Source organism: Cynocephalus volans, chromosome 1 (genome assembly GCF_027409185.1).
Source record: "Cynocephalus volans isolate mCynVol1 chromosome 1, mCynVol1.pri, whole genome shotgun sequence".
In the NCBI taxonomy this organism is placed as follows: Eukaryota; Metazoa; Chordata; class Mammalia; order Dermoptera; family Cynocephalidae; genus Cynocephalus; species Cynocephalus volans.
The window spans coordinates 258002387-258017786 of record NC_084460.1 but is presented as its reverse complement, the minus strand read 5'-3'; the positions used below and the strand labels follow the sequence as shown (position 1 = coordinate 258017786).

Here is a 15400-nt window from a genome sequence, read left to right as displayed (position 1 = left end):
CACTTCTCAAAAAAAAAAAAAAAAAGAAAGAAAAGAAAAAGAAAAAGTGGTCATTCAAAAACATTTCACCTATTACATGATAACAGTCCGTAATACTCATAGCATCATGACTTGTTTTAACATCCCTTTCAACTTACTTTGCATCCCCTATTGCAAGAGTAATAAGAAGAACTGGGCTGTTTTCCTATCATTATCAGGGTTACTTCCACTCCTTTGCAAATGAGAAACTAACACCACAAACTTGGCTGCACGCACCCTTTAAACTCTCCTCCTCCCAGTAGGATACCCGGTGTTCTGCAACCCATCAGCCAGCTCTAGGGCAAATACGAACAATATTTTCCGTTACAATAACTTGTATCCAGGAAAAAAAACAGGCACTCTGTTGCATCTGTAACATAGCAGCCAGAGAAAAGTTTACTAGCTTCAGCCAATTGGAAGCTGTGGAGCTGGGCCAAGTTAGCATGTTTTTCTCCGCCTCTAGATGAAGTCATGATTGAAATATGGCCTTGAACTTATTTTTTTTTAAGGGAAGGGGAATAGGAAAGAAAAGCTAAACCTGCAGCTAAGTACCCTGTGCAGAGGAGAACGCTGTTAGGAAGTGTGTGCATGCTCCTGAACCCTGAGTGGTTCTGGTTTCTGTAATCTTCGCCTCCCATTGGGTGGAGTAGGGCCTTTAAGAGCAGCTGGAATGCAGCTCCCCTGATCAGCGCAGCCAGTTGTTGCCCGTCTGAACCTCTGCCAGTCCTGGGGAGCAGTGCTCTGAGCTCAAACCAGCGGGCCTCATTCTGCATCCTTTACCACCCCCCTTCTCGCCGGAGCAACAAGCAGCTCCCAGCGGGAAAGAAATTTCCCACCTGTCCAGCCATGGGAGAGGACGCTGCACAAGCCGAAAAATTCCAGCACCCGGGTTTTGACATGGAGCAGGAGAAACCACCGAGCCCCAGTCCGATGCCCTCCTCCACGCCGAGCCCCAGCCTGAACCTGGGGCACACGGAGGAGGCCATCCGGGACAACTCGCAGGTGAACGCCGTCACGGTGCTCACGCTCCTGGACAAGCTGGTGAACATGCTGGACGCGGTGCAGGAGAATCAGCACAAGATGGAGCAGCGGCAGATCAGCCTGGAGGGCTCCGTGAAGGGCATCCAGAACGACCTCACCAAGCTTTCCAAGTACCAGGCCTCCACCAGCAACACGGTGAGCAAGCTGCTGGAGAAGTCCCGCAAGGTCAGCGCCCACACGCGCGCGGTCAAGGAGCGCATGGAGAGGCAGTGCGCGCAGGTGAAGCGGCTGGAGAACAACCACGCCCAGCTCCTTAGACGCAACCATTTCAAAGTGCTCATCTTTCAGGTCAGTGCCCACCGCGCCTCCTCACACGCGGGCTGGGACTCCTCAATATTCATGATCTCTGTCGTTCTGGCTCTCACAGCCATTTTCACATCTGTCCTGACTGTCAGGGATCGCACAGACAAGGCATCCTCTGTCTGCCTGCAGTAGTCAAATGTGAAATCTGCACACAGGGGTTGGAATTTCCCAGGTCACAGCAGCTTAAACCCAGGTCAGATGCCCGCGAGGTTAGTAGACCGTGTCCTTTGTCAGGGAGCGCCTGGATGCACTCCGTACAAGTTGAGGAGATGTGCAGGTGTACGCACCCTTGTCAAATTCACTTGTCTCTGCATTAGAAGCTTGGGACTCTAGCAGCAGCTGGCAGCGGGACAAGGCAAATTAATTCAGTGGCTTTTTATTAACTCTTTGTGGAAATGAGGTGATCATGTGAGTTTTGGGTTTTTGTTTTGTTTTGTTTTGTTTTTAATCACGAAGTCAAACTCATTAACTGTTTTAAAAATCCCTTTGTCCAAAGGCTACCAATGTCTGAGGGACTAACCAAATTTGATAGATTCCATGAGAGTTGAACTAGCCTTGTTCTTTTAAGTCTTTGGAGGCAAAACAATCTTGATGAGTTCTTTTCTAGCAAATGGTGCACTAAAAATACAGAGTGTAACTCTTTACACGCATACTAGATATGCCTCTCATTGCTGAAAGAGACCACAACTGAAAAGTAAAATAAAAGGAGTGTTATCAGTTATAGTCACAAAGGCTAGTCTTCAATGTTTTCTCCTTCGAATGGTTGCCTTAGAATAAAAAGGCCACTTAAATTTTTTTTAATTTATCAATGATGCAATTAACGTAGCAAAAGGCTATTTGGGGACAGGGAGATTGCGTGAGGCTGTTGTTCCTCCAAGTGGTGGGCATTTGTGAATCAAAGGGCAGCCCTGCCTGATGCTGGAAGCCCTTCCGCCCAGTGGAACCCAGCCAACAGAGCCCAGGAAGCGACCGCCATCCCTGCCCCAGGGCTGTCTCAACTTGACCATGTGAATAGAAGAGGATTTCAAAGCTATGGAGGGGAGAGGCTATAACCAACAGTTTGATTGTGAAAGGCACACAGGCAGAGCCTTCATTTCCCAAAAGAGATCTAGAAATTGGGATTTAAACCAAGGAAGCCTTCTTTTTCTAAGTGAGTCTGCTCTGCCAAGTTAGAACCTAAGCCTTCCTACCCCCATAAAAGGAAAAAGTCATCTCTCTCCTTTCTTGTCTTTCCCAAATTGCATTTGAATGTTGTACAGGTTTAGGTAGCTGATGCGCTCCTATACCTTGCAGGCTTTTGCAGCCTGGAAACTTTTCAGCTTTGAATACAAATGCAGTAGCTTTTGATGCACCAGATGAACTGAAAAGAGATACCGTAACTGGGCCTTTCTTAAGCCGTAAGAGATCCTTACTTTATTAGCCTAAAAGATATTAGAATCTCAGCTCTCAAGGCATTTCTAAATTAAATACAGATCTCCAAACAAAACCAAACATGTACAGACCTGTTTAAATCTGATTCACCAAAGGAAATTTCCTCCTTCCAGTATGAATTAGAGAGATTATCTCTCTTCCCATCCCTCAATTAAGAAGGGGAAAAAAATATTTACCTAGTAAACGAAAATCACAATTTGTCAGGATTGCTTTCTGTTTTATTTTGCCAAGCAAGGATGTTCTGCAGATGTTGGGGGGAGGGATGGAGAGGATATGTGACTAGAAATTTAAAAGAACTGTAAATCTGACATTTAAAAAAAAACAACTGTTGGGGAACTTAAAGGCACATGCTGTTTCTGAGGTCCTGACATGGTCTCCTGTTTTGTCACATCAGGTTGACAGGTGTGAAATTGCAGCCAGAAATGGTAGGAATTCTCCACATAGTGAGTAAAAGCTGAAACCAGGGTGCTCAAAAGAATCCAAAGTAGCGTGTTCAGACTCCATTCTGGGTCTCCTTAGCAAGCAGTGCCCAAGGACAGTTATACAGAGCATTTTAGGAGGAAGGGAACTAGAAGAGAGTAACTGGACCTTTCTTAAGCCATGTAAGATTCTTTGTTAGCCTAAAGAATATTAGATATCTCAACTCTCAAGGCATTGCAAAATGATTGTTCTGAAAAAAACAAACACAAGGGCATCCCTCAGTGGAAAGATTGCTCTTTCTTTTGCCCCTTCTTAAAGTAGGGGTTTCTGTAGGATAGTAATTATGCCAGGGGGTAAAACAGTAAGTTGTTGTAGACAGTGGTCCAGTATAGTGGTTGAGAAGATAAATTTTGAAGTCACACAGACACTAGTTCAAATCCTAGTTTCATCAATTGCCAAATATGTGATCTTGGACACATTTTGTAGCTTCTCCAAGCCTCTGTTTCCTCATCTACACATTGAGGATATTAATAAGAGCAAAATAATTTTGAGCACTTAATAAGCCTGCATACACTGCAAAGCATCTTTCTGTGCATCATCTAATTTATCCCCAATTCGCAGATGAGAACGCCAAGATTCAGAGGTGTTTATATCTTGCCTGAAGTTATTTAGTAAGCAAGTGGTAAAACTGGGATTCAAACTCATATTTAATTTATTCCAAAGAATGTGCTCTTACATACTAATGCTTCCTCTCCCATATCTCTTATAGGGTGAGGAATAAAGGAAAAAACATGTTTAAAATGTTTAGCAAGGACTGACGTGGTATAAGTGCTCAGTGAGTAGAAGATGTTATGGAGTGTATCTGAAAGTCATTTGCTCAGAGAGGAGGCTACACTTTTGCTTGGGTATAGTCCTTGGGTAAAAACTGACTCCAACTTACCCAGGATCTTAAAACAACTGTGCTTATGCTTTTTCATTTGGGACTTATTAGAACACACACACACACACATACCACACAATACATTTTACGACTACCACCATGTTGAAATCAGCATTATGTCACATTTCCATGAAAGCAAAGGACTCTGCCCCAAAAATCTGCTCTAAATAGACCCTTCTGGTGGCAGCACAGTCTTTACAGTGAGACAGAAGGGGACTGTTTCCTAGACCCACAGATGGTGTGGAGGGGATAATGTACCAGGTACAACTTTGTGTCTTTTAGTAATTTGTCACTTTCAGTCCACTTGAACCCTTTGCTGGACTTCCTTTTACTAAATCCATTGGCTTTCTAGTTTAAGACCAAGAAAAAAAAATGTGAAAATAAGAGAGCGAGAAGAGAAAATCATTCCTGTGATTTAAGCATATTTAGTACTATGGTGTTGAGATTACATTTCCGGTTTGTTGTGTCCTCCAAAACCTACAGGTTGTGTTTTTGTTGGTTGGTTAGTTGTTAGATTTACCAGATACTTACTCATTTGCATTTTTTTAATTCCAAACTTTGTCCTTGATTTATCCTACCTAAAACATGTCATTTATACATTTAAATCTGTGCTGAACTTTACAACATTGTTGTAGCTCTTAGGCATCTAATTTCTTAGCAATTACTTCAAATTCTAACCAGTAGTATGTAAAACTGGAAAAACATTCATCTCCCTTTGAGCAATAAAATAAATTTTAAAATCCTATTTAAACTCAGCAACTTTCCTTTTTAATTTTTTTTGTAATAGCTTAAGATCAGTGCTTGAATTCAAAATACTGTGACATGACCCAGCATAAATGAAATAAGACTCATAGGTATTGCTGATCAAGAAGCAAATGCTAAAGAAAGACTAAGACTTTGCTTGTAAGCATGGCTATCTTTTATTGAAAATACATTTTGTACAGAAAATCAGTGAATTTACAATTAACAGGACATTTTGTCTGTTGAAGAGACTAGAATTTCACAAGTAACTGGCCCTGAGGGTATGATGCCCACTTACATCCTCCTAAGGTTCTAGTAATAATTATTTGAAAATCACTTGGGAATGATTTCAAACCCAGAAATCAAAATGAGAGTACTCATGGACAGCTTACACTTTCATCCACATAAAATCGTGAAATCGGGTGAAAAGAGTAGAAAGGTTAGACATTTGCAGTGGATACACTTTGGGACAATTGAGCCTAGATGTGTTCAAATATTCATCATTTGGTTTCCTTCGATGAGATCAGAATCTTAGAAAGGTGCTAAAAGTGTAATGTTTTCGGACTATTTTAAAATTGATTTTTTTAAAAAGACTATACCAAAAGCCACTGCTCTGAAAACTGTTAAATTAGTACAGACTTGGAAGAAATGAAGTTATATATCTTTATGTGAGAACTCACCATGTTTGTATCACATTGATTAATGTTCCCGTAATGGGGTATTGTTTTTGATGTGTTACTTATCCAGTGCCCTTTTAGGTTATGAGATAAACAAAATACTACTTCTTATTGTTGTTATTTACAGTTATTGAATGTCAGCACTGCCCCAGGCACTTCAAGTGAAAACTGATTATTGTTGTTGGTATTTCTTTGAAAGACTCTCTCTCAAATGCAGCCCTTCCAAGCAAATGTTGCCCCTTCCATTGTTTTGTAAACTATATCTGTTTTAGTTGAATGCATGAAAAATATTCTCTAGTGCAACTCAGGTCCTACAGTTTTGACTTTTGCATAAAATAAAACATATTTGGCATTAGTAAACTATGGAATTGCTTCTACAATTTGTTAATTCTTTTTTATGGGGTTTAGGTTAATATCACAGAATCAAATATATTAGAGCTGAAAAGCACCTTAATAATCATTTGGTTTAACTTCATTGTATATCCAAGATACAGGAGCCCTGAGAAACAAAATGACTGGCAAGGTTTCATTTTATTAATAATAGAAATTATGCAATTGAATTGTGAAATGAGTAAAACAAACACTATAATCCCACTATGGTAAAGTTCATGTTTACTGGGTTTTCTACATCAGCTTTTAAATAATTCAGTGTGATTTGTTTTTTTGTTTTGTTCTGTGTTTTTTATGTGTAACAAAGAACACCTAACCAGTGTGATCTTAAAAAAGAATTGAACCCTTGGTAACACTGAAAAATAATGAAACTTTTAAATCCTCCAGAATGTGAAAGACTGCTCAGGGATTATAACTAATGCATTTTATTCTTATGACTTGCTGATTCCACCGACAGCTGCCTTAGGGGTGCAGTTCTAATCAATGGCTTTATCCACTTGGCAATCTATATCTCAGAAACACAAATCGGAGAAAACCATCAATGTGTAAAAGAGACCTATAAATCAGAATGTCACGTGGGCATAGTTCCATTTTAATAACTAGTATTTAAAGATTATTGGATAAAGCATTTCATGGACACAAATTTATGGTCTTCATATACCTCCAGGATGCTACCACATCCCTGTGGGAATATGACATCCTTTGTTATTTTCTTCTAACAACAGGAATGATGAGTTAGTGACAGGAAAGCAAACTGCTGGCTTTCTTGCTTCCTATTCAAGCTTTTAAATGACTTATTACTCTAGATTTCCTTTCTAACACTAGTCATGGAGCTCATTTTCTTTTCAAGTGTGCATATCTATATACGTGCAGAGAAGATTTGCTTCCATGAGCATCAACCCAAGAAGTGCCCGACATGTTGGCAAGTTTCTCTGTGTTGATAAAACCAGGACTATTAGTTCACAAGAATACGTATAAACAGCAAATGAGCTGATGTGCAAGGAAAAATGCCACTTCTCGAGAGTTCTTTCCATCCCTTTTCTCTTTCGTGCTGCAAGCATGTCAGTCATATATGCTTGAAGTGTGCTTTTTAATTCTCCCTTCCTTTGAAAAACTCCTAAGGGTCCTTGTGAAAGGTCAGAAGCAGGAACACCTGCATCAGCAGAGGCTGAGGACCTTTCTGAAACCAAAGGGCAAAAAATCAGTTGCTCCTGGGGGCTGCTACTGGATGGAACTGCCCAAGGAAGCAATGCAGGCCACCAGGGATTCTTAGTGCCATTTTAAGGAGCCACAAACCCTAAGTAGACATATGAGTAAGCAGCACAGGTAAGCAGTGACAGAGTTGAGGATGTATACTCGATCCTCCCCCCTGGAATAGCTGTCAGTCTTGGAATCTCTTAAGCAGATCAAAAGCATTACAACAGGAGGCTGAAGGCACAAGTGTCACCTCACCTGCAAGCATGTGAAATAGCAAGTTTTTGCATGAGGTGTGTGGGGCCGAACTGAGCCCAAGAGCATGTGTGCAGGTGAGGCTGGGTACCCTGAGGAGAGGAAGGCAGTTATAGAGGATCCATCATCTGAAGTTCAAATGGAATTTCCACCACCATGACAGTTACTTCATAGTCAAACACCACCCATATGTCTTACTAAAGAGCAGAGATTTTGAAGAGTGTCAGCATTTTGCTGCTTCTAACCATATGTTATGGGAAGGTAAGACCTACATGTGCTTGGACATTCACAAATTCCTATGTGAAAAGAAAGGGCTTACCTTCAGAATGGATGCCACTGGAAGGCACAAAATAAACACTGTCCAGTAGGCAGAACATAAAATACTGCTTGAGTAATTAAAATGACAGCAGAAGCAGAGCAGTTGGCCAAGAAGACATATCTCACTTGTTTCTAGTTGGATAAAGACACATCCAACTCGTCCTGGATTATCTCTGTTCCTGCTGGGTTTATTTTTATGGTTGGCATCAAAGACTCTCATATAAATTTCCCTGGTATTTTACAAGAGTTCGTTTGGATTTCCCACCTTCCCTCAGCACCACCCCCGCATATATGCACCCCACCCCATATATCTACCATGGATCATTTCTGATTCACCTTTTAATACACTTTCCTCAAAGCTATCCTCAAAGAATACATGATAAGAGAGAAGAAAGAATATAAGACTCAACAGTAACTATTCTTTTGTAATAATAAAATTTACATTTAAGGAAAAACTGCAATATTATTAGTTTAGTTCTTTTAGAAGTACAGTTAATATGCCTATCTTTTGTTAGGGCTGAACAAAAGGCACTTATCCAACTTACTACCTTTGATTACTCTGAGAGACTATGCTATACAAAATGCACTTTTTTCCTGGTCACCAGGGTTTATTTTTACAATTTTCTGCCTGAATTTCTGCTTTCCTCACTGAGGACTTTTCATAACATTTCACTGAACTGTTGGTATCTTCCTTTCCTGCCAGCAACTCCTGTCAAACCTTTCCAACCCTCTTGTCAAACCACAGAAATAATTTTGCTTCTGGACTGAGCATCAGAGCCCTAGCTATTTCTGTAGTATACCCCTCTTTCACTAATACTTATCCACTGAGAATAAAACCCTTCCTAAAAAATGGAGACCACTGTACCCCTTAGGCCTTAGGTTCTCTGATTTCCCAGTGGCAGCAACAGTCAGCAAACTTCCTTCCAGACACAGAGCTGAGCTCATTCTTTTGTAATCCTCAAGCCTGCCCATGCAGGGGCAATCTACATGCCAGCCACTGTCAGGGCTTTCTTAGAAGTCTACCTTTTGCAACATGTGCTCGTTTAACTAGAACCTGTTGAGCTGTAGGCACTGGGACACGGTGGTGAGCAAAAGACTAAAATTCCTCACTGGTGGAGAGTACATTCCAGTGAAATAGAAGCAATCTAACTTAAACATGGGAAAACGGCTCTCTGCAAAAATCCACGTCAAAATGACTCATGGCAATCCCATATTCATTTTAGTTTTTTATTTTGTCTATTATGCTGTGTACCTGACACTTTCCATGGCATTCAAAATGGGAGGGTGTGGAGAAAGCTTTGGGAAACAGAAAATGTGATATCCTCACTCTAATAAGGATTCTGTTTGACCAGACTTTCTGCTTTTTACCTCTACCCAAGTCTTTATCCTTTATTTCTAACCGATTTATGAAAAGGACTCCATATGAATGTGCTTATAAGAGAGAGACAGGGTGCTGTATCTTTTCAAAGAGTATCATAATTATACTGCTCAGCAGTTAATAAGGACAGGGATTTTTTTTAAGTTTCTCTATAATATCAAAACTTTGTTCATTTAGTTTTTGTATCAAGAAGTTAAAAATATACAGTCACACTCCAAGAGCATGTTTTCTATCATAACCTAATTTAATAAAATAGACTCTTCAGTTAAAATTGCAAAATGAGAAGGGAAGTTCTTACTGTTAACATGAACTTTGCATGATGTTTAGATCCCTGATAGACTTTTTTTGTAGTTTATTTCTGTTTGTTTCTTTTTTGTCAGCTGGCTAGTACAGGGATAGAATCCTGGACCTTGGTGTTATCAGCACCACGCTCTAACCAACTGAGCTAACTAGCCAGGCTCCAAACAGACTTTTAAATCCACAAAGTCCAGTTACTTTTCAAAGTGAAAGTTTACTGGGCAGCCCAACATATAACCAGGTAACTTTGAACCCTGCTTGCAGCAGGGATGTCAGAAGGCTCTGGAGCCTTGCCCCCTCTGGCATTCCTGTGGAACTCCTGGTGCCCCTGGGAATGCAGTCTGAAAGCTTCTAATCTAGATCAAATCCTCTTGTTCATATTTGGAAGAAACTGAGACCCAGGGAGATTAAGTTATTTGCTGAAAGCTGCACAACCATTTAGCAGTACAGCAAAGACTGAAACAGGCCACACATTCGATACTGTGCCATTTCCTTCCATGAAAATGTGAAGGTACCTTGCTGACTAGCTCTCGTTTTCCAGTATTCAAAGAAAACTATAAAAATTGAAAGGGTTCTTATGCCATGTGACCCAAATCTGCCTGGATTCAGAGCTCCGCAACGAGCCATGGTGCAGCACCATCCCTTGCACTCTGGAGGTGAGTTCTTGGGCGCTGCTCCCCGCGACCTCTTTGCCTGTGTGCCTAGAAGCTGGAGGAGAGATGTGCTGGGAACAGTGAAGGGGAAGCTGCCTGAGCTTCTCTCCTCGCTCTAAGCTGGAGATGGGGGCCAACCTATTCTTGCCCAAAAAAGCTTGATAAGCTACGCCTAGCAGCATAATCCCCCAACACTCCTCTAAATATGACCCTAATATCTCACCTCCCCTTATTGACTCCCACAAAGGATATCCTAAACCACAAGGCTTTGGGAGTGGGCCCCCAGGAAGGCTAGCTGTTGCTTCTCTTGCTCTAAAATGATGTCATCAGTGAAATTAGTGTGTGCTTTTGGACAGATGCTGAGGTTGACTATACCTTTACTTCTGACTTCTAGTTGCGGAGGGAACCTAATGAAGGATCTACGTGGTGTCTGACACTTGAGGACTTCTCAATTCTCTCCCCTGCCCCCATCTTTTACCTTCCAACTTGACCCTCAGGCTCTTTTGCAGTGGGATTTTGGCAGAAGCAGAGCCCTCTGACCTCAGGGAGGGAGAGGGCCTCTGGGTTCACAGTACAGTAACTTACTTTAGCTCCTTTATCTAGGTGGCTTCCTGGTCTGTCTGAGTCACAGCCCACTTCCCCCCTGCCTGTCACTGATAGCGCTTGTGCCAACTGCCCTCATGATATTCCCACCAGGGAGCCCTTGGCGTTATCCAGCCTATGGGAACGACTTGGCCAATTGAGGATTAACTCTTCCTACTCGAGAAAACTGAAGACACAAGCATTTGGTTTCTATCATCTGCATGTCCCTAAAACAGTCACACACATATCACAGCCGCTCAGGACGATTTGTGAAATGTGCAATTAACATGAGACCTACATTGTCCCTCTTTTCAGGAAGAAAATGAGATCCCTGCCAGTGTGTTTGCGAAGGAGCCAGTTTCTAGCCCGGCGGAAGGGAAGGAGGAGCTTGCTGGTGAGGACAAGTCCCTGGAGGAAACCCTGCACACGGTGGCCCTCTCGTCAGATGATGAATTGCCCCACGGTGAGGAGGCCTTGGAAGACAGTGCAGAGGAAAAGACGGAGGAAAGCAGGGCAGAGAAGATAAAAAGATCCAGCCTCAGGAAAGTGGATAGCCTCAAGAAAGCCTTTTCTCGCCAGAACATTGAGAAAAAGATGAACAAGCTGGGCACAAAGATCGTATCTGTAGAGAGGAGAGAGAAGATTAAGAAATCTCTCACGCCAAATCACCAGAAAATATCCTCAGGGAAAGGCTCCGCCTTCAAGGTTTCTCCCCTCACTTTTGGTCGGAAGAAAGTCCGAGAGGGAGAGAGCCCTGCAGAGAATGAGACCAAGTGGGAAGACATGCCTAGCAGTGAGCAGATGCCCACCGACCAGGAGGAGGGCTCGCTCGCAGAGGGCCTTTCCGAGGCGTCCCTCCCCGGAGCCCTGGGGGACGGCGAGAGGGCAGAGGAGGCTGCTGAGAAGTTGGCCTTGAGGGGAAGTAACTCGGGGATGGACAGCAACATCGACCTGACTATTATGGAAGATGAAGAAGACGAGTCAGTGGCTCTGGAACAGGCGCAGAAGGTGCGCTACGAAGGTGGCTACGTGCTAAAGTCCGAGGAGACAGAGCGGTCGGATGAGGAGCCCGCGCAGCCGGCTGTGCTGCGAGTGCACCAGACCGCCTGAGTGCACAGCCCCCTGAGTGCACAGCGCCCTGAGTGCACCAGACCGCCTGAGTGCACAGCGCCCTGAGTGCACCAGACCGCCTGAGTGCACAGCCCCCTGAGTGCACAGCGCCCTGAGTGCACCAGACCGCCTGAGCTCACCAGACCGCCTGAGCGCACCAGACCGCCTGAGTGCCCAGCCCCCTGAGTGCACAGCGCCCTGAGTGCACAGCGTCCTGAGTGCACCAGACCGTCTGAGTGCACAGCCCCGAGTGCACAGCGCCCTGAGTGCACCAGACCGCCTGAGTGCACAGCCCCGAGTGCACAGCCCCGAGTGCACCAGACCGCCTGAGCGCACCAGACCGCCTGAGTGCCCAGCCCCCTGAGTGCACCAGACCGCCTGAGTGCCCCAGACCGCCTGAGTGCACAGCCCCCTAAGCCCAGCCCGCGCTGCAAGTCAAGGGGACACCAGGGCCACCACGGCCGCAGCACTACCCGCTCACGACCGTGCCACTGTGCAGGCGGTGGTAACTTACCACATAGTAGCAGCATAAGCGAGACCAAGGTTTACTATGAAAGTGACCTGTCAGAGGTCCACATTTTATTTGCTCTTAGGTTCTGGTTCTGTAGAATTTCTCCAAAATTGCCAGGAAGAAGACGTGGAGCAGTTAAAAAACACTGATCCATTTGGCTTAGTCAGAAAAACCAGAGGCTTCTTAAGATACTTGCCATGAAATGTGATTCATTTTTTGTCATTCCCTATGCTTGCTGAATAGTGTACCAGTAATATGTTGAATTCCCATAGCCGTCTGTGAATCTAATTATTACTCGTTAAGTGTATGATATACAATATACATAAATATGTAAGCTAAAGACATAACTAAATATTTTAAGAAAACATTTGCAAGAAGCAGAAGAGAATGTTCAGTTGATTATTCACTTAGAAACCACTGTTTTATTGCAAACAAAGGAAAAATTGAAAGACTGTAATAGTCAGCTAAGAAAGGAAGATATGTAGTAAAGTCAGAACTATAAGAAAAGAAAACTAAGAAGGAAAACTTGGAAAATAAGAGAAACAGAAAACAAAGAATGTCAAAGAGAATGAAGATAGAGAAAAAAGTATGTGCTTAAAAGTAAAATATTTACAATATTAGCTTAACTATTTCACTCCTTAAATAACAATACTAAAGAAGTTCATATGTCCTGGAATAATATGTGTTCACAATATTTTTATTTTCTAATATTTTCAAATACTCATAATAAACATATTTACAGTGTTAAAGCTGCATTTTTTCTTAGTAAATAAAAGATATTACAAATATTTCTCTAAGGAAGTTCAAAGGGATGTTGTCTTTTTAACATTGGAATGAATATAAATCTTCAAAAAATAATATATAGTGCCATTGATAGGAAGGTGCATCATACTATTCTTTAATATAATATTTTCCAGATTTGAAATAACCCTTATACTCCAAATGATGTCATGTAGGTTTATAAAATGTTACAATCTATACGTTTGGGAAGGTTTTTCTTTTTTGTACATAATGGTAATTTCATTCCAGGTCATATTTATATGTTAATTTCACAGAATATTAATATATTTCTTAACTACTTAAAGCATGCTAGTGTTTTATGTACACATTTATTCAGATGGTAATTTTTTACTGTTGCCTAACATTATACTAAAATATTGCTTTATCTATTTTCAGTTACAAAATGCTAATGTTTTGTTAAATTATAGTTTAAAGACAGTTAACCAGGGAACAAATTTCCTGCCTTTACTATGTAACACTATAAGTAACCTTACAAATAGAGGTAATGTAAGACAATATTAACTATGCTTTGTCTTTAACAAAAGGGATAGGATTAACAAACATGTTGGTGATGTAACCTATTCAGCTATGTCCTTATTTTTGCGATAATGTAACCTCAAATATTGGATTGTTGAACTAACAAAGGCTATGTTAAAGAAGATTAAATAAACTAAAAAATAAAAAGTACATAACAATGTCAGTTCTTTGGCAGAACAATTTTAGAACAAGCAGAAAGAATTGATTTTTAAACCCTCCTCCAAACATAGCAATAATGTCGATTGTTTCAGTCTTGATTTCCTCTATTAACTCTGCTTTCTTTTTCCATGACCCCATTTAGAAATCCAAGTCTCATTCTTCAAGTTTAACTTTCTTGACATCACCTTGCCAGCTCTCGAGAGCATCTGAATTTATTGCAGCAGCCTGATGAATTTGATAGTTCTATCTGCATTTTTATTGTATTGTACCAGACCTTCTAATACCTTAAATACTACTGCAAACATGAACGTATTGAACTGTACATTCACTTTATTCACGCAGATAAGACTTTGTCTTCTGTAGTGCCACAGACTCGGCAAAAGACTTAATTTCACTCAGGGCTCAAAGCATGTCTGTTTAACCTTTATGGAGTTGCTGTCACTTCTTGCAGCTGAGTTGTTGGGCAATCTGGAGCTAATGTAATGTGTACATTTCCTTTTCAAAACTAATTTTTTCATTTGTTCCTATAAACTAGCTGTATGTCAGTGGAAAACTGTACTCAAGCATCTTTTAAGTTTTACTGACAATCACATAAAATCCTAAGCAGGGGTTGGCTAGTTAGCTCCGCTGGTTAGACCACAGTGTTTAAACACCAAGGTCAAGGTCCCATAGTGGCCAGCCTCCCCCCAAAAATTAAAACCCTAAGCAATAAAACAGAGTTAGGCCAGGTAATTGCTGGAAAATGCATACTGTAGGGATTTGGGAGACAAGCACCTGTGGAAGTGGAAGCTATTTATTCTGTATTACAGTTGAATTATTTGCCTACTGGTGAGACTGCAAAGCCCCCAAATTAGATATGTCTTCTTCCCACCCATCCAGTAACCCATTCCTAACTTTATGGGCCTGGAGTTCAAGAACTGTATTAGTTTTCCCCAAAGGACATACATTAATCAGGAGTGAGATCTATAACTTAAAAACATAGTTTAGGAGTAAGAAACATATATTATATGGATTACAAATCTCACAGAAATATAGCAAAAATGTCATTTTCAACAAAATTTATTTTAAAAATACTTATATATTTCAACAGGAATATTTTCCTCTTTCCACTTAGGAATCTAGTAAAAGGATGAATTACTCGTTTTTATACAGGAAAATAGAAGACCCGCCCCAAGACCAGTTCTGCACAAAACAAAGACTAGATATTTATTATATTATGAAAGTCCAAAATGTTTCTGCTTCTAGCAATGCTCATGCAGAAGAGCAAAGTTTGAACCTCATGTGATTCAGCCCACTATTGGGAAACTAGAAGTTCCTTTAGCATAGCCAAGATGCCAGTGTAAGTAAAGGTTATAATGAAAGTCATTTCCTACATTAAGATACTAATGCCCAAGCCCAGTTAATTCCTGCTCCAAAGTTTGTTTCCTGCCCTACAGCTTAAATCTAAGTGATTTTATATTGGAGATTGGGAGTATGAAGAATTGAGGTACAGGCAGCAATCATTATTAACAGTTCCATAGCAACCACAAGTCTTCCTAAAAATCAAGATTCAGGCACTGCAAAACAAGTTTCAGATGAAATTGGCATTGTGACCTTTGTATTCTGCTTGATCTGGGTGTCTAGATAAAGACTTCTGTGGCCAAGAACTCATTCCTAGAGGGAACA

The 15400-nt window shown here is 41.4% G+C and overlaps 1 protein-coding gene across 1 annotated transcript; it reads left to right on the top strand.

Moving 5' to 3' along the window:
- Positions 1–593: 593 nt before the first annotated feature.
- CAVIN2 (caveolae associated protein 2) lies at positions 594–12941 on the top strand. Its single transcript, XM_063110833.1, has 2 exons — positions 594–1347; positions 10954–12941. Exons 1-2 carry the CDS (start codon positions 865–867, stop codon positions 11746–11748), a joined length of 1278 nt encoding a protein of 425 aa, XP_062966903.1. The 5' UTR covers positions 594–864; the 3' UTR covers positions 11749–12941.
- The last annotated feature ends 2459 nt before the right edge of the window (positions 12942–15400 follow it).